The sequence below is a fragment of the Phalacrocorax aristotelis genome, chromosome 15, assembly GCF_949628215.1.
Source record: "Phalacrocorax aristotelis chromosome 15, bGulAri2.1, whole genome shotgun sequence".
In the NCBI taxonomy this organism is placed as follows: Eukaryota; Metazoa; Chordata; class Aves; order Suliformes; family Phalacrocoracidae; genus Phalacrocorax; species Phalacrocorax aristotelis.
This window is the reverse complement of record NC_134290.1, coordinates 1438176-1464757: the sequence shown is the minus strand read 5'-3', so window position 1 is coordinate 1464757 and position 26582 is coordinate 1438176. Positions and strand designations below refer to the sequence as shown.

The 26582-nt window shown below is 42.1% G+C and overlaps 1 protein-coding gene across 6 annotated transcripts; it reads right to left on the bottom strand.

The window, feature by feature from the left end:
* Positions 1 to 1467: 1467 nt before the first annotated feature.
* Positions 1468 to 26582, bottom strand: PATZ1 (POZ/BTB and AT hook containing zinc finger 1). Of its 6 annotated transcripts, none has more exons than XM_075110398.1 (6): positions 24687 to 26579; positions 22219 to 22282; positions 18843 to 18911; positions 16326 to 16497; positions 10431 to 10568; positions 1468 to 8565 (listed from the first exon to the last, which is right to left on the bottom strand). In XM_075110398.1, the coding sequence occupies exons 1-6, from the start codon at positions 25985 to 25987 to the stop codon at positions 8147 to 8149; spliced, it is 2163 nt and encodes a 720-aa protein (XP_074966499.1). In that variant the 5' UTR covers positions 25988 to 26579; the 3' UTR covers positions 1468 to 8146. The 6 variants fall into 6 exon arrangements, with proteins under 6 accessions (XP_074966499.1, XP_074966498.1, XP_074966503.1 ...); XM_075110397.1 differs by having other exon boundaries at positions 18843 to 18914; positions 24687 to 26578; XM_075110402.1 differs by lacking the exon at positions 18843 to 18911 and having other exon boundaries at positions 10431 to 10503; positions 24687 to 26582.

Below are 26582 nucleotides of genomic sequence, written 5' to 3'. Positions count from 1 at the left end.
AACATGAAAAAGGCAGCACCAAAACATCTGGAGACTTGCGTCAAAGGGAATAAACATTTACGTTCTGATATCTGTTCAAATTAACTTCCAGTAAATTGGACGGGACTATTAAATATCCTTCTACCAAACTTTCATTCACTGTGGAAGCCAATTTCACAGTCAAACAGAAGCGATAGCCCAAAACTCTCCCGTTTAAACGTCAATAATCATAGAATATTATCAAAGTGAGAGTTAGATTCCATTGTGGAAAGCACGAGGTTACAGAGTTGCACTTAAATATGCAAAACTTCCAGTTCCTGCGGAAAACTTACCAGGTCTAAATAGCACAGTCACTCGTTGTAAGCAAGCGACCCGTATTCCCTGCCCAGAGAAAGGCAATAAGCTTATAAATTTGTACACGTAAAAAAGCCCCAAACATATGTTTTCTTATCTGTCTAGGGTTTTGGGACTAGGATTGGAGTCATCAACACAACAGTGGAGACACATTTTGTAATGGCTCTTTGTAATTCAGCACCGGAGCAGGGAAGCAGACAGCAAACCTTTCAGTAGAGCTACTACTAGTGTTTCCTAACAAAAGCGCAGGATTCCCGGACATTTACAATGCAGATCTCACCACAGGATTTTATTTTCTTAGCTGACCTGAAAGCAGATAAAACCATTGGCACGTAGGTACTGTGAAAGACCTCTCTCCACAGGTGTTTGCCTGAAGGCTGGGGGAGGAGTTCTTTATTTTGGGAAGTTGCCCTTTCCTGCGTAGAAAGGCGAACCTCTTTATTTTCCCTTTGGGTTGCACCCATGCCATAGGCATGCAGAAAGAGCCTTTTTCATGACTCTCATATATGCACGTGGACTTTTTAACATCTATTTACAAAAGCGAAGACTCTGTTCCTTAAGTATGTTTACAGAATAGGGCAAACCTCTGTTGTTATTTTGGTCCTGATTTGCTGTTCTTTTAGAAAGTTAGGGCTCAAACTGGTAATGCCGCAAGGAGGCAAAAAGACCAGGAAGGGATAAAGGATTAGTAAAGTTTCACCTCACACTTCGCACTTCTCTTTAGAATACAATGGTGTCAAGTCAGAACACAGTGTGCCTGACTAATGACCTCGCACCTCGGGCAGGCCGGCCAGAAGCATTGCAAAAATATATTTATATATCTTGGCTCATTTTTATTTCCACTGCCTAAGTGAAGACAATTTCACTTACACTTGTTATTCCAACCACTTATGCTATAAGAATGTAAGACATTTAATCACACAGCACCATTTTTTAGTCAGAATAAGGCCGTCCTGATACACAATGTGCAACCTGCTCACGATGCTATGGGTTTTCACGTAGAGCTGTGGAGATAAGCAAAGGCAGGAACTCTCTCTGAAAAGAGGAAGATTTTGAGATACGAGAAATACAGGCTGTATCTCTGCACTCACGGTCTCTGCTCTCCATCTCCGGGAAATGAATGCATGCAGCCTGCACAGTTTAATTCTCTTTTGGTTTATTACTATTTAAAAATCAGTTTTTGTATCCCCTTCTACAGAGGCTTCACCTTCCAACAGAACATACAAAAAAATACACAGAATAGAAAAAAAAAGATAGGTAGGTAAGTTGCTTTATACAAACAGGTCCCTAAGAACCCAAAAAGGCTAAAACAGGCTCGGTTTCAATAGAAGCAGGCCCATAAATAGGCAAGAGACTTCATTCAAGTAGGGAAAGAGTCATCCATCCTCACCTAAGATCCTTTCTTGCTCACACCGAAGCCAATGGGAGGATTCCCAACACCTTCAGTAGAAGCAGGATTGGGATTCATCAGAGCCAATGGCAAACTTTTCTGCTCCTTCCCTTCCAAGGCACTGTCTCTTCCATATGGCGTGCAGCCAGGGAAAAACGCCAGTTCTCCTGGCTCATCCCACACTCATGTTTCAGTTGTTCACTCTACAGGACATCTGAGAACAGCTTTTTATTTTCTCTCTTACACTGTGTATTTGCACTAATTGCAGCAACCTTTCAGATTACAACAGTACTGAAGAGAAATTCTGAGCCCAAGAGCAAGGCTTGGTTGATCATTTACGAGCCAGCAGTCAGTCTGACAACTTTGCAGAGGGCACGTAAAAATTGCCTGAAGAAGGCACCAGTTTGTAGACACAGCAGCCATTAGCAAGCATGAGACTGATTTATTATCAGAGCACTTACCCAAGCTCACTATGTGATGCAGGAAGCTCAAGAGCATTTATGGCTGCCGGTGGCTGTACGGAGTGACCCCATGGTCCGCGTGGAACCCAGGAGCTGGGAGGGAGTCACTGGAATGTCAGTGAGACCCCAGTTACCTCCTTCCTTTAGCACATCTCAGCTCAGAGCACTTCCAGGCCTCCAAAACTGCATTACAAGTAGAGAGGCCACCCAGGAAAAGCTTAATTTACATAAACCCTGAGAGTAGACCAATAGTGCCGGCCAGTCTTTAAATGAATTTAAATATTTCACCTTTCAGGAAAAACATGGCCAAGTGTTTAACTTCGCATTACACCTGAAGTCAGTGAGGCCAAACGTTTGCGGCAGAATCCGGCAACAGAATTGTGCAGCAGTTTGGTACGTCAATCAAACCTTGAAACGTTCTTACCCAAGGGTTATCATCTCATTTTATAGATGGGAACAAAACACAGGAAGAGGCTAGAGATGACAAAAGGTGTGTTAATTCTTTACAACCAACCAGTCATTATTCACTACCACAGAGCGAACAACTGTGGTTTTTTACTAACATGCTTCAACCAATCCAGCCATCACCACAACCCCTTACAGCCACGGTTCCTGCTCCTGTTCTGCACCACTTCGCAGTTACATCACATAACCATTCCTAAGGTTTTTTTTGTTTGTTTCTTTTTAGCCAAATAGTTCTCTGGTTTGTTTTATAGCTAACAGTTATTTGCAGAGCTGTGTATACCCGAGTAGGTACCACACTGTCGCAGGAATGTGCGGAGGGCGAAGGTGTCAGGGGAGCAGGAGCAGGCAGGAAGACATGCCCATGTTGCTGCTGCTGATTGCAACAGTAAATGTGGCCTCAGGCTGCAGCCCCGGTGGGTCTGGGCTCAGCGCTCCAGCCCTCCTACAGGGACAGGGAGCAGCAGATTGGGCCGAAAGCCAAATCTGTTCCCAAAGGCTCATTCACAACAGCTGAAGGATCTTGTTTTGAAAAGGATGTTCAGGATGAAAACCGTGAGCCTCTCAGGGGACGTGGGAATCTTCCAGAATATGTTTTCCCTTCTAAGTTTTCCTATTGGGTTGCTCATTTGTTTTGCCTCTCGGTGTGGAACTGAGAGCATAAGCTCAGAGATTCACTGTGAGCTTATGTTCTATTCAACTAAAACTCAGGTACTGTGCCCAGGCAAAAGGTGAATGGTACAAAGCTGGCTTAATTTACATTAAAATATTCATAATGGTATTCATAAGGTATATTCCTAATGCTGGAAAAGCCAATACATTCCATGATTTTGTTTGGCACTTGCTCTCAGAGTTTCTGCCATGCTGAACAATTGAAAATACCTGATTATTTCTGTGGGTGATAAAAGCCTTTCCTGTTTCATTACTTAAAATTTTGGTAGCTGTTTTTTTACTTTGTCCATTTCTCTCTCATGAAACCCAAAGAGAGCTCTTGCTCTCCATTCATTCTTCCAACACTGAAGTCTGGAGTTCCTTTGAAGTTTACTTTGGCATCTACTTCCTCAAGCAAGCACCTTAAAAAAAAATTAAAGCTGAAAGTGGTACCCCACTCCAGACTCAAGACATAAATTCAGATATTGATTTCTAGGAACAAAGATTTAGTGAAAAAACAAGACACTAAAGTTACAACAGAGCCTACAAAATCTAGGTTAGCTTTCATACTATCAATTCAATTAGTTGAGTTAGACAGACATTCAGTTACACAGCTCTTCTATTCAAGTCATTCCTTACTGCTGACAGCAGTTGAGGGAGGAACAATAATTTCAGGGAATATGTGGGGAGAAAAACAAATATTCCCTAAGTCACTGGCACTCAAACAGGTCTAAAATCGTGACTGGGCATTTGCAATTATTCAAAAGATTGGTAGGAAGACCAACTCCACACCATCTTATAGTTCTAGGCTTTAAAAAACAAACAAAATGATCATCCCCCCCCCACCATATAATACTTTGCCCTACTATAGTTAAGGCACTGGATTGAGAGAAGGAAAATCTGTGTTCAATTTCTGGTTCTGCTATCAATTTCCCACGTCATCACGGGCAAATCACTTAAGGTTGAGAGCTCACACACACCACATTACCACGCATCAGGTGAGCCACACTAGTAAGTCTGTTTGCACACGTCTAGCACATGAAAAATGCAAGGTAATGTCACTTAACTCAGTATGGAATAAATTCACATTAAATCGCTTTACCTTGCATTTGTGGTGGATTAACAGTACATAAAGATAAATTATTTCAGGCAACAAAAGAAGCCTGATGATAAGTCTGTGCCCCTATATTCAACACAACACTTAAGCATACATGCAAGCGGGTTTTAGACCTTCATCTTTATTTCACTCATCACCTATAAGCATCTATTCCTTTCTTGTCTATCTTTATTGTTTAAATTATAAATGGTTGAAGATGTTTTCATCATACCTAATATACAAGGGTCTGAGCCTCAGTTGAGGGGTTTAAGGACTCCCTATAATACAAAGAAATACTACAACTCTGATTATAAAAATTTGTATGAACTGAAGTTTCCTTCTTGGCAGAGAAGTGTGCTGACTCCAACATTGCATTGCAGTCCCACCAAAGAAGATGACAAGGAAAGGAGGGCTGGCCCATTCACCTACACACTGATACACTGGTTAAAAATGTAACAGAAACAAATTACGTGAGGTTGCAGCTCAGGGCATGCTAATTATTTCCCTTTGAACCCTGAACTTACGAGGCTGAGTTTTCTGTTTGGATCTGTCTTCTGCTCTATGAGAAGCAGACGCTTCCCAAAGTACAGAACATAAAGAATTTGCATGTAGATTAAATTACTACCCAGAATGGAATATGCCCCCAAAGAAGCAAAAAAGCTCTGAAAACACCACTGCTAAAGATCTGCCCAACCTACTGCTGGTGTTAGTCTGCACCCACCTTGTGCTGGTGCAAATCCCTCCCATTTACACTAGGATGATCCAGAACTGTCATTTCAGGATTGTTAGCTTCCTGCCTCATTGTTTTCCTGTCCACTAGACTGAGAAGTAAGTAGCTTTCATTCAATGTATTCATGACAACTTAGTAAGCATTTTCTTTGACAAGCAAAATGCACAGTTAGTGTTTTAGAAGGCTTCCTTTTTAGTTCAAGGCTTTTCATTTGTTTCATCAGGTCAAATTCTGTAGCGTTCAAAATTAAATTCTGATACACATGACCAAAATTCAACCCACTAGTAACACTAAAGTCAGTGGAGCTAAATGTAGCATGAAATGTCATATATTCTGGACTTGGCTTTTGAAGTTGGATTTTACGACTAGTGCACTCTCTTTGAGTGCATATAGGAACCTCTGGAACACAAACTTCTCATGTCTTCAAGAATACAGCCTCAACTCAACAGAAATTTTCCTGGTGACTTAGATACTACTAGTAAATCAGAGTGACTGCAGTTGCATTTGCTAATCCCAATAAATTGTCATGCTGACTGGAAAGCCTGCTCTATCTTGATTTGCTTAGCAGCTTACAAGGTTGTCTCATCATGGTCTAGATTTGTAAGGTATTTTACAATGTTTTGTTACCTTTCCGAAATGTCCTGTTTCTACTTGTCAACTAAGCTTACCAGTACAGCAAGAGCAATTCCATCAAGCTCTAGTTTGAAGGTGGGTTGGTTTGGTTTGGGATTTCTTTCTCTTTTAAATAAGACTCATACCTATTCCAGGGAGTCTGGGGAAGATGAATGGAGAAGAACATGTCCTTCAGTCTCCCAACACAGATTAATAGCAAAACATCAAGTCCACTGCAACATGCTCTCAATTTAGAAAGTGCTGGTGCTATAAACAGAAAACCATTGATTATTCATCCTTCGTTTACAATACTCAAGAGCAAGTACAATAAAAGTAGCTTCTTCTAAGAGAGAAGCTGGGGCTTCCCAGTCTGTAGAATTTAGAACATCATTCCAAAAATCCATATACTTACAAAAGGCTCTATACTTCTAACATAAAACCAGAACAGGAATGTGTCTTATTTCAGTTATGGACTAGTTGCAGGGTTCGGATTAGGAGCACCTGGGCAACACAAGTTGCGGCGCAATAGCAGTTTGTGGCTACGTTCACATTTAATACAGACATATCTCCTGCAGAGGATGTCGGTCCTGGTCTGAGGTGGTCTACCCTGCTCCAGCACTGTATTAATGATGGAGACAGTTATTGTTTCATAGAATGCAAGTTTGGTGTGGGACTTGGGCTCTTCAGAATGGCCCTTCTAGAAACATTCCGTACACAGAGCAACTTAGTTTACCAAATCACTGCTTAAACCTTTGCTCATTAACCCTCACAAAAATTGTGAGAAAACTTTTCACAGATGGGAAATTAAGGAATAAACTCAGTGAGCTGTCCTATGTGACCTTGAGCATCAACAGCAGAACCATAATTATAACTCAGAGTATTCCTAACTCCTAACCCTGCGTTAGTTAAACAACATTTATACCTGGGTTTGGTACATAAAGACCTTGACAAGTTACAAGGGAGGAGAGAGAGGGCCAGAAAGGACATTATTTCTGCACAAGTGGTATTTTCAGATTAAATGGAACCTCCAACAGCCTAGAGCCCAGCTTCTCTGCATTTTGTAATCAATTCTTTTTCAGAGATACGCTGTTTGCAATTCCCATCTCTTATAGCAGAAACCTTCTTCTTTGGAAAAGAAAGGATTAAGACTGGCTTTTGCAAACCTGACTGGAGGCAGATCAGGACAGCACAACTCTAGCCAAAAAGCCCGGGTCACTGAGAATACAGTACAGTGTGGAGAGGGATTAATGTCTTATTTACTGGTTCTCATTCGCACACCTTTTGGACAGGTGGCTAAATTGCTCAAAAACCAGACAAGACGAGGGGATGCAAAGTAACATACTAACTTCTTTAATACAGTCCAATCCAATTAAACCAAAATCACTCTGTGAACCCCTGGGTTTATTCACACTAAACAAGTCAGTGGTACATAGTGTTAGCCCGATAGCTGATCATGTTTATACCCTAGGTCCCCACATGAAAAATGAGCACCAGTCAACCAGACTGCAATGGTATTTTTCCTTCCTTTTTTTTTTTCCCTCCATAAAACTATTTCTTTCATAGACTTAAAACAATCAACTAGCCAAGTTATTAATTATGGTACATCTAAAAAAAAAAATTAATACTAACCCTAATGTGACTGCTGCCTTAAGAGTGCTCTGTGTATCACCTTAGGCCGGCTTTTCAGTAGCAATTCACTACAACAGGTCCTAAAATAATAATAGAGAATTAAAAACCTGACAGCAAGTTTAATGGTTAAAAGTAACAAAACCAACCTGTTCTGAATGATTTTTCTCAGCAGTTCATTCCTGCTGCAGCACTCACAGCCTCACAAATGGCAGAAGGGGTTCAAATTCTCTCACCTTCTTTACATTTTTCTGTTTTAAAACGGACAACTGCATTGTAACCTTCTAGGTACCATGGGGCATTTTACTTAATGTTATATTCAATAATGGGTCAATAATGGGTCTGTTTTTAAAACTTACTGTTTTTCTGGGGTAGGTTAGGGGAGGTGGGGAATAGAGAGAGAACAAAAGCATAGCTCCCTGTAGCTGTAGCTCCCCAGGTGCCTCAGTCACTAGGACTAATTCTCAGATCAGTGCTGGCAACTTCTGTTTATTCTAGAGGATCATGACAAAACACCAGCAGCAACCTCTAAAGCTCCATTTGGTGTTTTAGGTCATGTCTCATATTCAAGGTCACCATCTTCTGTAATTTATCAGCTAAGAAGCATTTTTTCCCTCTCCTCAGTGAAGGTTTAAAGGTGGGGTAGGGCATAAGACAAAGAGGGAAGCTAAAATGAATAAAAATTTCTCAGCTATAGAACCAAATTTCATTACTTCCTCTTTCGTTCACAGCATCTTATCATTATAGCCAGACTGCTGCTTTGCTTTGTTAAGATCAAACTGATCTCATTTCCCCTCTGGCCCCATTGGTTGCTGGTCGACCTCTGGATCCACTAGGGATGATGCAAATGCTGACTGGACGATCTGAAACCCAAATGACTCCAGGAGAGACATGTTCTGTTGGGGTGAAAAGGGGGATCCTAGAGCAGGACCGAGGTCCCCCAATGGGCCACCGAGGGCCCTGACGTGAACTTTCTGTATGTGTTTGTTCAGGTAAGACTTTGATCTGAAAAAGCTGCCACATTCAGGGCAAGGGTACTTCTTCTCTCCTTCCGTCTCCATTTTGTTTTTGCTGACTGCCATGTCACACGAGAAGGACCCATTGGTGCTCTGTTTCTCAGGAGTCTTGAGGTCACTGGTGTCAGAGAGGTCTCCGTATGAATCAGAACTCTCAATCGGGTCCGAATGTGAACATTTCTGGCCTTCTACGGGAAAAAGAAAAGAGAGAAATTTTCAGAATCTTATCTCCTCAAAGATTATTTAACATGCATCCAAACAGACGATATTGGTTACCACCTGCTTTCACTAATGCCTGTGACAACAGAATGACACACACTTAACATCGCCATCCCTCATATTCTAAGGCCCTTTACCACAGGTCCTCTTTACAAACCGCTGGGCTGCTATCAGAGCGACACCCAGGTTCTTATTATGGATTTGTCATGATACTGAATGCATCCATAATGGGTCTCTGGTTTATATAATACTTTTTTGAGTCCCAAAGATGTCTCACAACGTGGATACCTCAGGCACTACAAAAGAATGGACCTAATGATGAGTTTTTAACTGCAAAAGTCACTCCCACACTTCTGAAATTTTGCTGATACTTTGGGGAAGAGCCTAGAAACCTAATAAAGTAAAACAGGCTGCAGCAAGATGTGAAGAGACCTGGAAATACTCAGCAAAACAGCAGTGAGCAACTGCAATTTAAGAAGCGCAATTCCATTTAGCCTTTGAGGAACTCTTTTTTCACAAGTTAAGCACAACGTTTTTAGAAGTGAACTTCGTAATCTCAAAACTGTTTCATCTTTAAATACTGTAGCGTGAAACAGGAGAGAGGTTAGGGACACTATTTTAAGTTGTTTGGATACTTATCCTGGCAAAGCTGTTGATATGTTTGGAGTGTTCCCTGTTCTCCTCTGGCCGTACGCCAAGAAAGTTTGTCCACACTTTTTGCTCAGCGCATATGAATGAGCGTGGGAAACCCAGACGTACTCCCCAAACAAGGCTCTGAATACAAATAAGCTGTATCTACTATTAACTCTAAAAGACCAAAGAACCACTTGGCACAACCCGAAAGACACATTTGCTCTGGACTCAACGTTACAAACCAAACAGGATACGCATGAAATCAATACACCACTGAGCTGAGTAAATCTCTTGTCAAGCGAGCACACCACCCAAAACCAAAGGGCTTCTGTAGTAACTCTATCAGGACTTCAACAGAAAAAAATTACACCCTGTAGCTTTCTGCTGGCACAGACTTTGTTCAACCCAGCCTGCTGTGTCCTCCTGGGCAAGAAAAAAAAAGAAAAGTAACTTTTTGGGACAACCATGGTTTTGGAGAATTTTCTGATGTTTCAGCTTCACTGGGAATACTGACAGCTCAAACCAAGAAGCAAAAAGCAAGCTATTCTACATAGATTAACATACAGCTTTACATATTCAGAAGTTAAACACTCTTTAGCTATTCCTACATCTGGTTTTTTTTTTTCCAAGAAGTTAAATGCAGGTTAAAAAAAAAAAAAGTAACGGTACTATTATTATCACCTTCTACCTCTCCTCCCCAACAACAGCATTAAGAAGAGGAAGTTTAACTACAGATAGTTGCGTGGCTCCTCATCAGCCTGAGGATGAACATTGCTTTCACTGCTCAAGAATCTTTATGAACTGCGTTCTGTGGCTCCCCCTTCCTTCATGGGAAATCAGAAACATGATTTGACTGACGCAAGACTCAAGTATAGTGGCACTAAAGAACCGTCAAGGATCTGCAAAATTCAAATACTGACTGTGCCTAGGAAGATGCTCAAGATGAACTAACTGACTTTTCAATCTCTAAAATCAAAGAAGCTGCCAAAAATTCATATACCCTTACGGGTCCATCTCCTTCCCCCAGGCTTGTTAAACCGGCTAGCCAAGAACAGGCATGTGTTCTTGTGACGCTATGTGATTTCTCTGCATCTCCCTAAGCTTCTTTCCAGTATTATCGCTGTCCTTCCTCCCACCCAGCCCAACATCCCACAACACAAAGTTCTGCACAGAGCAAGGTGCAGAGCAGCGAGTCTCTTGCCTTTGATGCCATAGGTCCTGACGCAGTGGAACGCTGCTCCCCCATTCGGGATGGACTCCTGGTGCCTGGAGACCTGGGGAAGGGGAACACCGTGGTGGGTTTTAACATGGACCTTTAAGTAGGAGGCAGAGGAGAAACCTAAACAAGATAAAAGGAGATGAGATCCTGCCACCAGCAAAGACACACATCTGCCTTCCCTATTGTTTTAATCTTTCTCTTGCTGCTACTCCCTGTTACCAAGTTGCCATTATACTAGCTTGATTTCTGGTTACCTACAACATGCTCAAGTAGAATTCCTAGGCATAACCGGGCAACGAATGCAATGCATACCTTTCATTAGACTTCATTTGCTTTTTGGAAGTCGTGATGAAAGAACAGCCTCCTTGAGAAACAAATCCTATGTAAGCAAACCTAGGAGGTGACACGAAACTTTCGGGGAAAAAAGGGCAGATACACAAAGGCACCCATGTCTCTTCACCATCTTTGTGACATTTTATTTATTTTAATTAAAAATGCCTTAATCATCTGATAATACTTCGGAAGATAGTGCAAATTAGTTTATTTTATGCTGATAAGATTTGCAGGAATGCCATTTAGTAACACCCCTCTTTGGTACACAGTGTGCTTTCCCCTTAGGTTTCTAGCATTTATAGTAACTCCCAGAAGGCAGAAAGCTAAAACTACGGAGTTTTTAAGGTACACAGTTCTGTCCTAGCATAATTTTTGAAAAATATTTCCTCTACTCAGCTCATCCTGAGTTTTTTAAAAACATACTAAAACTCATGTTTTGTCTGCAGTTAACAAATAAAATGCCAAAACCCTAAAATAAAATTTCAATATTTCTATTAGCTCTGATCTGTAAACCACTGAAATCAAAACCATATATTCCAAGAACTGATTTCTGAACAAAACAGTTTTTTCATTTGTGCATGTGCTTTTTAAAATTGTTTTTGAAGTCTCACAAATACGGCCTTTTCCTTTAATGCAATAAATTCTCTCACATATGTTTTGGAATGTTTTTAAATTCAGATTTGAATAAGATTTGCAATTAGTACTAGCACATTTGGACCATATACAAGGCACAAGGAGGACAGAGTTTTAAAGACTTCCTACACGTGTAAGCCTTTCAACAACCACCTTAATTTTCAATTAAATTTTGAACAGAATATTATCACACTTTCATGTTAGAAACATTTTCCTTTAACAAATGAGAACACAACACAAGTTTCACCATCACAGACACAGAGTTCCAGATTCCCTTTCTGGATAGAGAAAACCCAAGACCTAGATTTTTTTTAAACCCTTACAGCATTTACAGCACAAGCCCTTGCAAGAGAACTTCCATACCAATGCTTCACTTTAAATATGAATAGATATACTACTGTAAAGCCATTTTTACAGTGATATAACTGCATTTACATTTGATGATTTGTAATATGTTAGGAAGGATGCAAAACCCACACTGGCACGCCTCTCCGGTGGATTTTCTGAGAGCAGCTGTTAGTTTCAGGTGCTGAATTTAACAAGGAATGTAGCTTTACACTAGAATTCCCTGGGCCTACCCAACAGAATATCCCTCTACCCAGACTCTTCTTCAAAGCCACGATCAAAGAGCATTCAGGGGTTATTAAGAATTATACACACAGGACCTGCAGAGCAAGACAAAACTCCACAGCAACCTGCCGAAGGGGGAAAAGGGGAGGTTGCCGAGAATGAATAAGAGTTACTGCAGACCCCTGAGTTGAAGACAAAAAGCGCAGAAGTAGTAGATACATCACAACTGAGGAAACCAAGAACATATGACTCTCAAAACAGAATGGAGCAGAATCACCTAGGCCAGTCATCCAGGGAATGAATGTAAGGATGTTATCCTCTGAAATAGTGCAAGACCTACCCTCAGACACAAAATGCTGTACTGAGTATCTCACTGGGCCACAAGGGAATATATTTTTCTAAATACCAAAAATTCACTGCAGACATGGAAAGGACCAACGTTTGACTGGTAGAGAAAAGAATACAATGTGCAGATATAACGGTGATACTTCCAACTACAAGGTACTTCCCTTACTTCATACATGTGTCTAATAACCACACGCGTGCTGAGATGAGCCTCTTCACGTAGCGATGCATTGAAATCTCACTGCCAGCCATTAAAAAGGACTACATACAGGTATTCAGTGTTTTCCTACACTACAATAGACACAGGAAAATCTGAAGTTGTAATCTCTGCTAGACAATATTTTTTCTGAACCCTGCAATTCTATTTGTAGAGTACATTGTTTTATATAATGAAAACTGCCTGCAAAGTGTGTTAGCTCCCCTTTATGCACTTGGCAGATGAACATGTGAGTCATCGACTTCCATCAAAGCAGTAAGAATGCCAACTGCTTCATAGGAAGTGAGATTTTTTTTTGTTTTCATCCTAATTTTTTTCTGAAGCACTAGCACTGGTCTATTTTTTTTTTTCACCAGACCTTAATTATAAATGCCTGTCCCAGGAAGATGATGGATTCACAGACAACAATCCTTTACTTTTAAAAATCTTTTTAAAAACAAAGTCAGGCTAATGCAGAGGATAAAGTGGCAGGTTTTTTCAAAGGGGGAACGTAGTTATTGCTTTACCCGTACACATCTCTTAGCTTTGCAGAGCAGATTATATTTCTTCATACCAACATTAAAAACATGTATAGAGAGGAAATGATCTGCTTTATATAAATGGGATCTATCCCTTGATCTCTTAGATAACATCTGTAAGGAGACAGACTATAGAAATAATTGCAGGTTGCTCCTTTTTCAAAAATTCTAATTTAGATTTAGCTGGAACATCCAGAGAACGTGTCTTGCTTTAATCAGCTCTGTATCCACCAAGAAATAGACATGAATTCATCTTATAGTAAAAAAAAAAAAAATCTAACGAGATTGGAATATTTACCCTTCTCCTAACTAATTTGATTTCTGTGAAACAAACAACGCGTATGTGTCTGAAACAGAAAATGAATCTTCTGAGTTGCACAGGTTATTGCAAAGCACGAGCTCTAGACTTGCCACAGTCAATAATCTCTTAAATTCTCTGAAAAAGCCCACATAAGCAAATAAAGTTCCTAAGTATGGTAATAGAAGATTATATAACAACAAAGCAGGAGCTGGTCTTTTTTATTTAAACTGATTAAAGAGAATTTGTCTCAAAAAGTGAGGATTAGTTTTCATAAGCACATTTTAGATGAATTCTTAAAAAAAAAAAACACCACCAAACCAAACAACCAAAACCCAAACAGAAAATCCCAGGAAAAAACCATTGCACAGCTTCCCTGATTTAACAAGATTTAATTGCTTCCATAATTATTCTAAGCATAAAGACCCTAGGTAAGAAAATAACTTGGAACAAACATCAAACCACAGATGGTAGTTTTTGGACATACTGCCATTTTATAAAATAAACAAACAAATAAAATCAGCAGATGGGTACACGCATGACATGGCAAACCAGGGGCTACTGCTCTCAGGGAGTTACCGAGTTCCTCATCTCCTAAATCTGTTAAACATTCAAAGGAAGGTGAGACACTTGATGATGTTCCACACAAAAGCCCTCAGTCTGATGGGATAAACTGAGGGGTTCTAAGCTCTGTCTTTAACACTAGGATATGTTCAGCTCTGTAAGAGCCACCTTTTTATCCAGGTTGGGGTTCTTTTTTTTTTGGTGGGCCAAACCCCCAAATTCTCTCTACGAGCAGCTTGAGCATTCTTGTTTGACAATTACTATATCCAGCACTAGCTAAATCCCAATTCAAAAACACAGCAGCGCGTTAGCTGAGGGAGGAATAAAACAAAACCCCGTTGCCGAAGCACCCCAGCCACGGCACAATCGCAGTTGGAGGGATGGTGCGTAGCTTCTGACTGCACCAATGCCATGGAATAGATGTTTCTAATCCAGAAATTTTCCACCATAATTCATGTTGCCAGGCTCTACAATTTAAAATATATCTATTTAAAACAATGAACATTAGAATTTGATTCTAGAATGCTTTGGATTAAAAATTCTGCTGTCAGGGATCATAAATCTATAATCAAAACTCACAGCCTATAAGAATGAGTTCATAACACAGTTGTTTGACAAATCCAATCCATAACTTCCCTTTCCTATGAATTTTAACACTGAGTAGATATTTAACAATAATTCACCAGATTAATTATGTTTTCTAAGCACTGATGTAAACTGAAATTCACAGCAGACCAAATTCTGGCAACAAGCATGAAATATACAAACTGTAAGAAGATAGTAATTGCTCAAAGTTTGCTGTACAACAGGCTCCCTATCCTTCTACAGAGAAGTGTGTATTTTATTTAAATTTCCACTGTACATTTAAACCTGTAAAATGTGAATAAACCATTCAGTTATTTCATTGTCTGAATGCAAGATCTGCCTTTGTCAGGCCGGCTGACTTTGGCAAGAGGCTGCACTGACACGCAGCGGCAGGGAAGTGGAAACGCAAGCTTACAAATCTTGGAAAGGAGACAATTCCTCCCAACCCATATGAGTTTCTCTTTGGCACCAGGTTCAGCTGAAGGAGAACAGGACAGCACCTGGATCTTGGATAGCATCTTCTACATTGTTACCCCAAAAATAACAGGGATAAGCTTAAGCAGTTTTCCAGAAGATAGGCCTTCAGCTGAAAAGGAGGCCAAGCTTCATTTTGTACCATGCACCTGGAGTTTCAGAATCTGAAGCTTTTCAGCCCAGATGCCTCTTCCACTCAAACTGTTAACTTCATTTTCAGGACCTAACAGACAGTTCAACTACTGGAAATACCTCCCTTGCAATTTAACGTCCCTCACTACTCATCAACTCCTAGTCATCCAAAAGCTCTCTGTAGAGGCCTCACTTTAAATAAAGAAAAGCTTTCTTCTCTCAAAAGATTTCACCTCTCTCAAATTAGAAAAGGGAACACACATCATAAAAAAATGACTCATCAGAAAAAACAAGATCCCAAAACACATCAGCAACCTCTCCTACGCTTACTAGGTATGTACGCCTGTGAGCCAACAATATATTTTGAAGTTGTGTATTAATCATTAAAAAAAAAAATAAAGACACCAATAAGTCAAAATCATTTTTCCAGCTTGCCTTACATCCCACAAAGGCTAAATTTACAACTCTCCCCACCTGAAGAGTATCACAAACAGATGGAACAGCTTCAAAAGCTCTTAGTCATATGGTTTAGTTTTAGGTAGTCCTGCAAGGAGCAAGAGTTGGACTTGATGACCTTTACGGGTCCCTTCCAACTCAAGATATCCTATGACTCTATGAAAAGCTGTATATGTACAAATAAAGGTAAAGCACATCTCTAGTGCTCTTCAAAAAAATTGTTTTAGAAATGTACATTAATACAAAGCAATTTCTTGGGTTAAGAGGGAGAAGCAGCTTGCCTCTACTGCTGCACCAGGAGGTTAAGCAAGACCGATAATATCATGTAGATTATTTTTTTGTTACATACAGTGTATAATTTTCAACTTGGTGTGTATTTCAAAAATTCTTCCACACTGAATGCAAGGACTCAAGTCTAACCAGGTGTAGAAAAAAATGTATATGGTGAATAGTGGCAAGGCAACACATCATGGTTATTTTATAGGGATCTGGCTATTTAGCAAATAAAATTTTTAAAACAGTCTAGAAACAATTTGCTTCAGATTTAAACTGAGTTTCTTCAGGAACTATCAGCCATGTAAAAAGGCCAGGCCTAAAGCTCCACCAGTTTCAAGGTTAAGCATTTGATAAGAAAAACAAAGAATATTTACACATATATGGTATAACCTCCTCCTGTTGCAGTCACGTAGCCTTACAGCTTCCCTCAACAGTTGTCCCGTCCCACTGAAATAAAAAAATAGTTTCTTCATTACCTCGGTTACAGATAGTGCAGAAATTGCTTGGTCCTTCACTATGTTTCTTCAAATGATCTGCCATATATGCGGCTCGCAAGTACTTCCCACACACCTGGCATGGAACTTTGTCTTCATGACATGCTAGGTGTGAGCGCAGTCGGTCACGAGTGGCAAAGGAAGCATTACAAGTCTGCAGGTATAATGAGAACCATGTGACTCGTCAACTCTGCTAAAAACACTGATATTGTCCAATATATTTAGTATGCTTTACAGTAAATACCTTAGAGCCTGTGCAAACACACAAATGACAGGATGAACAAACCATTTCCCCACAGATAAAAAATTCAGATCACCAACATACAGCACAAGATGTGATGTTACTACTTGAAAGAATTTAGAAAGCAGGAAAACAGCCCTAACATACTACAGACAGTAAAACTTACATCAAGATAGAGTTGTAATGCCTCAGCTCCTCTCTGAGGATTTAACTTTAAGTAATATTTAACAAAAGAAATAGCACAAACCACTTCATTCCATTTACAGTAAATTCTGCTATTTCACTGAGCCATTACAATCACTTTAGACCACTCAAAATGTCCTCTCCGTTATCGTCCTAAATTTTACTCTTTGGTCTGAGCAATCTAGCATCAGCACACAGAATCCCTCTGGAGTATGAAGACATACAAACAAAGCACCAGAGAACTGCTGGGATGAGAATATGACATAGGACAGCAAAAGATCCACCCCGGTATCCACAGTAGCAGTGCAGACCGATTGCAAAAGTGAAGCCTCAGAACTGAGCAGGTATCAAAATAACTGCATGACACCGTAATCTGTTTATAACTTACCCCTGATCAAGGTATCATATTCCACTTACTAGCATGAAACAAGCTTGATTTGGCACAAGATAATATTGATTCTACTTGCCCACTTCCCAGACATAATCCATATGACGAGTGAAGGCTCCCTCCCACTTTTATAGTCACAGCAATTGGCAGGCAGGCATGTATAGAGCCTACGACAACACCCTGCCAGTTCTGAAAGGCTTGTGAAGGAAAATAAATCACCAGCAATACACGGTACAAGTTATTAAAGATATAGTCTGGAACCACTGCTCACAAGTCCAAGAGGAAAAACAAAAGCAAACGTACACTAGAATGACCAGACCAAGCGGGCAACAGTGACATTCAAGAGTGTACAGTGTTTCGTTTATACCACCTTTATATAAAATAACTGTTTTACAATGTATAACCAGAACCCCTAAGAGACAATACGAGACTATTAAGTGACCTGGGAACTGGATATATTCTGACTTTGCAAGTGTCAGTGCGTAATTAAACAACTGTTTCGGCAGAGATGGACTTTTTAAAGCAACAATTCTAGTAAAATTACAAAATTATAACTTCAAGTAAGTGAAAATGACAGTACAGAAGAGGATAACCCATATATAAATTTATATAATTTAGTTAATCAAGAGCTTAATCCAAAAAACATTGAAGGCAGCTGAAAAGCACCTATCAATTTCAACAGGCTTTACACTCGTCCGATCCTATGAGATGCTAAAGTATGGTAAACTCCCGGAGAGCTGAGGCAAGCACAAGACTTAGCACCTCAGAGGATCAGGACCTAATGAACTTAAAAAGACAAGAGTGAAATGATCTGGATTTCTGCAATACACACAGTTTAAGTAAGCTCACCAGACAAAGATTCATAAATTACAAGTAGTGCAGATTAAGAGGCAAATTCTTGAACAGGAAAGATTTCTCTTAATTTGAAATCTCAGTACACAGCGCTGAGCAAAACAGGTGCAGCTTTCACTTACTAAAATGATCTTAGAGGGAAACACTCATTTAAGGCAGGATTCCAGCACTGATACCAATCAATCTGTTGGATATCAACTAAGGGTATGTAACTAGACAATCAAAGGTGACAGCCAAGAGATTCATCATCAGTAAGTCTAAAAATATTGAGCCACAGTAAGCATCCATACAAAAGCATTGGGAGCGCATTAGTTGATGAAGCAGACCAGAGACAAACCACGTAAATACAGGGATGCCAGAAGTAAAACCGTATCTGTCCCGTATTGAACTTATCAAGTCGAAAGCTTAGGGAAAGGCAATATAACCATTTCTGTGTTTGATTTCTCACTCTTGCTGCTGAGATGTGCAAAGTTCACCTTTGGATAAGCTATATAGTAAATATATCTGCGAAGAAGCTTAAAAAAAAAAATTAAGTCCAGCGGAGAAAGCAAGAATCAGTTTAGCTGAATCATAACAATGGGAGACAGGACTAGGTTTAAAGAAAACCCCAAAGTTAATGTTCAAATAGTTAATATTTATAAAAGATATAGAGCAAAAAAAAAAAAGGTTTTATTTTACAAAAGATGTGAAGTGCTAAATGAGTGCTAAGTATTTATCATTAATTGTTAATCATAGAAGAAAACTCTCCAGTGCTTTCCTATCAAACATTGCACAGGTATATAAATAGATCAAAAAGAATATATATAAAGTTTAAAAAACATTGTTTAAGAAATACCTCTTGAAGTTTCAACTTTTCTATGGATGTGGATGTCTCTGAGCTTATTCCATGGTGGCTGCCATTTTCCTGCTAATAGGCAGGAAGTAAGAGAAATTAGGACAGGAAGAAACTCATTCTGCATTGAAATCAAGGGGAAAAGCACTGGACTTGGGATGCCGATTTTAGGTTTACTTAAATAACTAGATCTTTTTCTTTGTCAAAAGTTGTGCTTTAATTTAACCTGTGTTTTTCTCCTTTTTCATTTAAATTGCCAGAAGAACAACCTGTCTCCTGTCTCTCAGAAGGAGCAAACTCCTGTTTTCTCCCCTTGTTCTTTCATGTCCAGTGATTTTTCAGATCACCATTTCCTCCCAAACTGCAGCCTAACTCCCGTACCATTCACACTCAAAAGCCAACAACCCAGCTTCACTCCTTCCCATGACGAGTCTGCAAACTGAGATACCCCATCATGGCCAGAAAACTGATTTACCCCTTTCTCCTACATCCAGAACTCAGCTGTCAGATTTAATTAAAAAAAAAAAAAAAAAAGAAAAAAATCACCAGTGCAACAATCCAGGGGAAAATATCCAGACCACCACATGGCACCTTGTCTGGACACCAAAGCCACTTCTTGGACCCCATTTCTCAGCTACCTTAGCTCTGTGGAGGCCTTCCCTACTCTGAGTCTATTTTAACAGTAACGAAAAAGCTGGAATCGGGTCTTTGTCTGGCATCAGGTGCTGGAACTTTGGATAGTTTTTCAAAGATCTGTGAAACTCAACCATTATTTCAGCGGGCTGAGTGCAGGATTACATGCTGAACACTGAAAACTGTAGCTGTTGCAGTGACGTTCAGCTTACAATTGTCCTGCTTCTCATACTTTAATTTTATTTATTCTGAAGTTGGGTTGACACCTACACACTTCTGTTTTGGTGGTCCAACCGCACCACGATGCCATACCAACAAAACATTAGATATCCGCTGGTTTGCAAAGATACATGAGGGCTCAGAGAAACGGCCAGTGGATTTTGTTTAAATCGTCATAAAGCACCACTTCCAAGAATGCCATTATGACAGAGGACTCTGGAAAGCTTCTCTGTTTGCTGACGGAGTACTTCTCTTTTGCAGTAAACATAAACAAAGCATGACAATAACAGGAATTTTCAACAGGAACTCAACAAGTTCAAAAATGATGCTCAATGCTGTTCAGACTGCTCTCACGGGGAGCTAATTTGCCAAACAAAATCAATGGAAAAGGAGAATTGAAAATGGAGAAACAACGTGCCAATATTAAGCTATTTTCCTTCTTGGTGGCCAGATTCTGTGTTTAGATACACGTCATGGAACAGAAGTGTTACTGGTTATGAGATAATCACATGGAGAACTTTATCAATTTATACACCAGCTTTCAGATTTGAAACAAATTTTCAGTGCGACAGCCTCCCTTCCGTGGTTTGTACCATGTGTATCAGGCCTGTGCACATTTAAGACGACTTTCTAAATCTGATTGTAAAGTATTTTTGCAAAGACACACAACAAATTTTCTACACCTTAAGATTAATGAAAAACTAACTTTCTAAGGTTAAGCAGTCAAAAATCAAGAATGAGCCAAGCCTGAATGACAACCTCAACTCTGTCCTGGTGCTTGTAAGCTATAGCCTATACTTTTTAAAGGAAATGAACAGTGCGTATGGTGTTATGGCACTTTAAACGACACACAGTGAGAAAGACTGTTCTCAGAAATTGCTATCACAAAATACATCTGTGCGAGGAGGCGGAGTTCAGCTTGGCTGTACAATCTTAGCTTCCATATTTCTTTACTTTCTAGCTCTTAGTGTAGCCTCTGATTCACACAGCGTTTGTATTTTATCTTAAATTAATCAGAAAACCATAAAAAGATTATCAGGTATCAGCCGGCAAAGAACAATTACTGTCTATCAATGTAATTCATAAACTGCATTCGTTCAGTAACCTTGATATCAACTGGCAAAAGACTGATGAGTTTCTGTTTCTTTTGGGACCTAAACATGCATTTTCACACTTGCACACAAATACACACTTACGGAAAAAAATTTGTTGTCATCTTCAGTTCATCCACCTAGACCCCTTGCTATCCCCGAATCATGAAGTCTTTTTATGAGTGGAATTTTCCAATTTCTATAAATCTATAACCCCTAAATCATCTTAAGAAGCTTAAGCCAATCTAAGGGTTATATAGGATATGCAGTTAAATCAACGTGAAGGCTGATTTTCAAAGGTGCTGGGCTTCCTCAGATCATATGAAGGTCAACAAACCTTTAGATGGCTCTGTATGTCTGAAAAACTGTTCACTGGATTATTAAAGTTGCAAAATGTTTCAAAACTCTCACAATTTGGAGGAAACACAGGAGAGGTGTGTCGAGAGGTGTGTCAAGAGGTGGGAAAAAAACCCCACAGACCAGAAGGCAGCAGTCATGTAGGATTGACTAGGTTCAGATAATGTGGTCAAAAATTTTAGAAGAAAAAAAATCCTTTAACCTTTGCTGTCTTCAAAGAAAATTAAAATTATCTTGCTCCAACTTTCTTTAAATAAAATGTTAATTAAATCTTTCTTCAGAGACCAAGCATGGAGACTGTTAGCCCAACAAGTTTTTTAGAAGTTTGCCCAACAACTGTGAAGTCAGTGGGTGATAGCGGAAGCTGATTCTGAACTTTGGTTTTAATTAATACTTCCAGGCACCTTTTCAATCTCTCTAGAAATGAAATATGAAATAACTTTCTTGATTTGATCTTTCAAACCATAATGAATAATTTATTAACCGTAAAAAAAACCACTATACGACATTATGACATTGTATTACAAAGGATACTGTGATGCTGTTATTTATATTCTCCCTGGGATTAAAAAAAAAAGCTTCCAATTTTGCTCAGTGCAATGTTCTGAAGGCTACGTGATTTGAAAAAAAAAAAGAGTATCTTGGCAAGTTGTGATAATTTACCAATTCTAGTTGAAATTGTTCTAAAAAAATGAAGTCAGCATTGGAGCCTCCTGTTGGCAACAACTGTAATTAAAAAAAAAGGGGGGGGAGAGGGGAGTGGAGGGAATCCTCTGTGACACTGACTCTAAGCCCAGGGACACGGCGCTGGGCAGGAGAGCCAGGGCAAGCCTGGGACAGAGCAGTGGTAAGGACACCTGGTAGGAGGGGAGGGAGGCAGGAGGACCAAAGCTGTAGGTGACACAAGGGGCTTGGGGAGGGGTGTAAAGCAGCTGTCGCTGTTGAACACTGTTACTTACAAACATTTATCCCAATTCAGGCATACAGGGTGTTTTTACTGATACTTCATGATTGCCTGCACACATAAATGCAATGCCAAAGGTTACCCGTACGTCAGTCTAAACCCCTCCAGCTCCTACCTGACACTTGTGAGGTCTCTCTGAGGTATGCACCTGTTTGATGTGTCCGTTCAAGTGGTCTGGCCTTAAAAGAAAATACACATAAGCATACTTAAAACAAATACTAAAAATAAATGTACAATTTTAACAAAAAAGAGAGATAAGATCCCAGTGGTGGATCTATTAAAAATGCCGTGATATTTAACTTTCCAAGAAGCAGATCACCAACAACTGGGACTCTACCTTGATAAGTACCCTCTCCAACTCACTAAAAAGGCAGCATTTTCTCAGGAAGAAACTATGACTGAATGATCAAAGAGAACAGGAAATACAAGCTAAAGTTTTCAAGCCTGCACATCCCCTTCTAAAATGCTATTTAGATCCTGACAATCAGGGCACTTAAATTTTCAGTTGCTGGATACCTGAAAAATCAGACCCTTTTGGTTTATGTCCCAAACACGGATGTAAGAAGCCAACTTTAAGCACTCTCTGTGCAAAAAGACCGACTCTAAACTCTGTTGCTGTGACACATTTTCCACCAACAAGATGACAAAATACCGTCCTAACTCACAACTTGGTGGGCAGACTGCATTAATACAAATAAAGTGCTCTGAAGGTCCCAGCTAGAAGGTGCAATGGAAGAGCAAATTATTACTGAAAAAAAAAAATTAGACCATTCTTCACAACCAGCAAAGCCTACTTTGAAGAAGAGAGGACTGAATAGCTGCAGATTTTCCTGGTGGGAGTTTCTCCTAGTGGGAAGAAAGCTTTTCATTGTATGAGGCCAAAACTGCTTGGAAACAAGTTCTCCACCCTCTCCTCCCCCAACTTTCCAGCTGCGCCAATGAGAGGGCGCGGGATGGAATTCACGCACTGCAGACAAAATAGACTGAACTTTGCAGCTAGGCTGTTAAACCTGATGCTCCAGCAAGTGGGCTGGAGCGGTGTAACGAGAAAGACTGGTTGGATGGGGTCCTTCTAGGTACCTCAAGCCTAGCAACCTCAGGGCTGGCTACTGAATGAAGGAAAGGATACTAAAATCAGTCATCACGCTCCAACTTCCTCTGGCTGCTCCTATGGCGGAGTACTGAAGCTTAAAGAGTCTCTACTTTTCATTCATACTTGGGTTTTACGAAGATGTGGACATTCTTGGTGTGCCGTTTGGTAACAGCGTTCCTGCCTGTTCACATCAACTTACTGGGAAAAATGAGAACTCAGCACGTATCTTTCACTTTCCGTCATTGACAAAAACCCCTCATACAGCAACAGCAGAAATCGTTAAGCGTGAATAAAAATAATAACAAATTGGCAGATGATCCCAGGTAACACTGTAATAAGAAAAATATTTTCACTTCTAGCTACAGATAAAAATCTTCGGTTTAAGACTTTCCATCACTGAATTTACAGTCCTTATGAAGATGCATCCCTAATTATTGCTGATTCAACAACAAAAAAAGTCTACATTTGCTTAGTTTATTTCAGTAACAAAAAGTCCCTCTATCAAAAAGAGAGCTAGCAGGGGCACAGTTCCTACATTTATGTGGCTGGGACAATTCTAGCCCTAGTAGCCTTTTGACTTGTTTTTGTACCTTGATTCCTTCCCTCCTGTTAGAGCAAATCCACCGCTGTAGAAAACCGACTGCTGCTATGAAAGTAACAGAGCGTGCGCGCCCCCCTCCCCCCACTACTTCTAGTCTCAAAGCGAGCGTCAAGCTTCCAAAAAAAGTTTCAAATTCATTAACTCCAACTAAAAGATACCGCTAACACGACTACGTGTATCAAGCTACTTATTAAATTAACTCCCACAAACAGCGACAACAAAAAAATCAGCAACATTAAATGCACAGATCTTACGTATGTTGCAGGGCAGAAACAGGCTCCCCTTCAGAAGGATGTAAACCCAAGGGACACAAAGATCATGTATTAAAAGATACTTGATGCTGCAGCCTTTGAAATCTCACCTCTTCCTTCACATTTGGGTGATAAAAAACATTACGAACTAAGAGAAATGAAGGGAAGTTAAGAAAAAGAAAATTTAAAATGGATACGAGAAAAATGATAATCTTGAGATGTATTAATATTTTGCACTTCAACAGCACCTTCAAACTACCTGCAAATGAGTAGCCTCGAGACGCTTCTGCGAGGTAGGTGATTTATTTCAATACCCATTTCACAGAAGGGTCGTCTGAGGGAGAGACTGACTGATCTGCCCAAGGACACGCACGCACGGGGCCTGGGACAAAGCTGGGAATGTTACCCAGAAGCCGGCTGACTCCCAGTTCTATGACTTAATTACTTTTAAACCCTTTCAAAAGACTGTAGAACAGCGTCCCGGCGGAAACGATGGCAGTCTCGTTTCTCGAGATGTTCTAAAATGGAACAGTCAAACCATATCCTAAGCACAAAACTGCTCTTGCTTCCCAAGGGACGGGAAAGACAACTTCCTAGGTCTCCAGTTGCGTCTACAGTCCTTACGCGCACTCTCTTACCTGGAAAAGCCTTTTCCGCAGCTCTGGCAGATGTAGGGCTTTCCCACAGAGCCATCATGAGACCGAACATGATAGGACATCCTGTCTTTCCGTTTGAACCGTAAGCCACACACCGGACAAGAGTAAGGCTTCTCGCCAGAGTGTGACAGCTTGTGCCGATTCAGGTGGTACACGTCCCGAAAAATCTTGCCACAGATCTCACAGGCCACCTGTTTCCTCGTCCTGCTTCTTTTTCGGGGTGCATCAGGGTCATCCTGACCGGGGACACCGTTCTCACCCAGTCTTGGGGGTGGGATGTCTATGTAGCCCAGCTGTAAGCTCGTCACCCCGTGTTGAGCCTCATGCTGACGAAGACGGTTAGCATCCGTAAACACTTTCCCACAGAGGCCACAAGGCAGGATACCGGCCTCTCGTAGGCCCCCCGGGGTACCAAACATCATGGAGTCCAAGAGATTGGCTTTACGGGGACGCCCTCTGCCCCTCTTGGTGCTTAAAGTGGGGGCACTAGCAGCAACGTTCTGGAAGGGCGAGGCCAGCAGCGGTGGGGACAGAGGTCCTGCCACCATGGGCAGGCGGTCCACACCCTGCAGAACGGGGAGGGAGGACTGCGCAGCCGTGAGCGCAGCCCGCGTGGCCTCGTCTTCAGGCATACCGGCAATGCCGTTGCCATTGGGGGCCAAAGCGGCACCGTTGGTCATGTCAAGTGGGAAGCCGAGGTCAGCAGCCCCTGGACGGAAGAGCATAATGTCGGGGCGCGCGGGGGGCACGAGGATCTGCACATTGGACTGCTTGATGACCTCCTGGCAGATGTCAATCACAGAGCGCATCAGCAGGAACTTCGCGGCCGTCATGAGCTCCGGGAAGCTCTCCAGCCGCACCACGATGCGCGACGTGTAGGCGAAGTCCAGGATGTCTCCGAACACCTTGGAGCTGATGGTGTGCATCTCCAGCTCCCGCCCGCCCCCGGGGACCCCGCCGGCCGCCGCCGCCGCAGCCCCGCCGCCGGCCGCCGCCGCCTCCGTCGCGCCCCCGTCCGCGCCGCCGCCGCCGCCGCCGCCACCTGCCCCGTCGCCCAGCTGCGCGCTGAACACCGACTCGAAGTACTCGCTGCAAGCGGCCAGCACCGCCCGGTGCGCCGGGAAGCTCTCGTCGCCCACGCGCAGGAGCACGTCGCAGAAGCGGCCGCCGTTCTTGCGCTGCTGGTTGAGGCTGTGCAGCATGTCGGCGCTGTGCCGGCTCACCTGGTAGGTGTAGCAGCCCGCCGAGGGGCCGCAGGCGGCGGCTTCGCTCACCCGCTCCATGGGGCTGCGCCGCCCCGCTGGCGCCCGCAGGGGGCGCGCGCTCTCAGGCCGCCCGGCGGCGCGCGCCGCCTCCTCCTCCCCGCCCCTGTCCGGGCCGACGGCGGCGGCGCGCGCTGCGCTCCCTGCACAGCGCGAGGGGATTGCGGGGGGGGGGGGCGAGACAAAAGGCTCGGGCGGCCGAGGGGCGCGCGCCGCGCGGGGCCGCCGCCGCCGGCGCGCGAGCTCCGCCCGGGCCCGGCCGCCACGAGGCGCTGCGGCCGCGGAGGCCGCCGCGGGAAGGGGCGTGCGCGGCGCGGCTGCAGCGAGCCGGGAGGGAGGGGGGCTCCGGCGGCTGCGGCTCCGGGCTGCCGGCTCCGTCCGTCCCTGTGTGTTTGGAGCGGAGGAAAGATGGCAGCGGCTGCACTTCCTCTTGCACTTTCACCCCTGGGGGGAGGAGAAGGAGGGGGCGATACCACCCCCCCTACAAAAATCCAGCGGGGGCCCCCCGGCTGCTGCTCCCCGACCAAGCGCCGCCGCCGCCGGCTCCGGTCCCGGCCCCGCCCGCTCCGCCGCACCCGCACCACCGGCGCCGCAAACTTTCCTCTCTTCTTTGGCC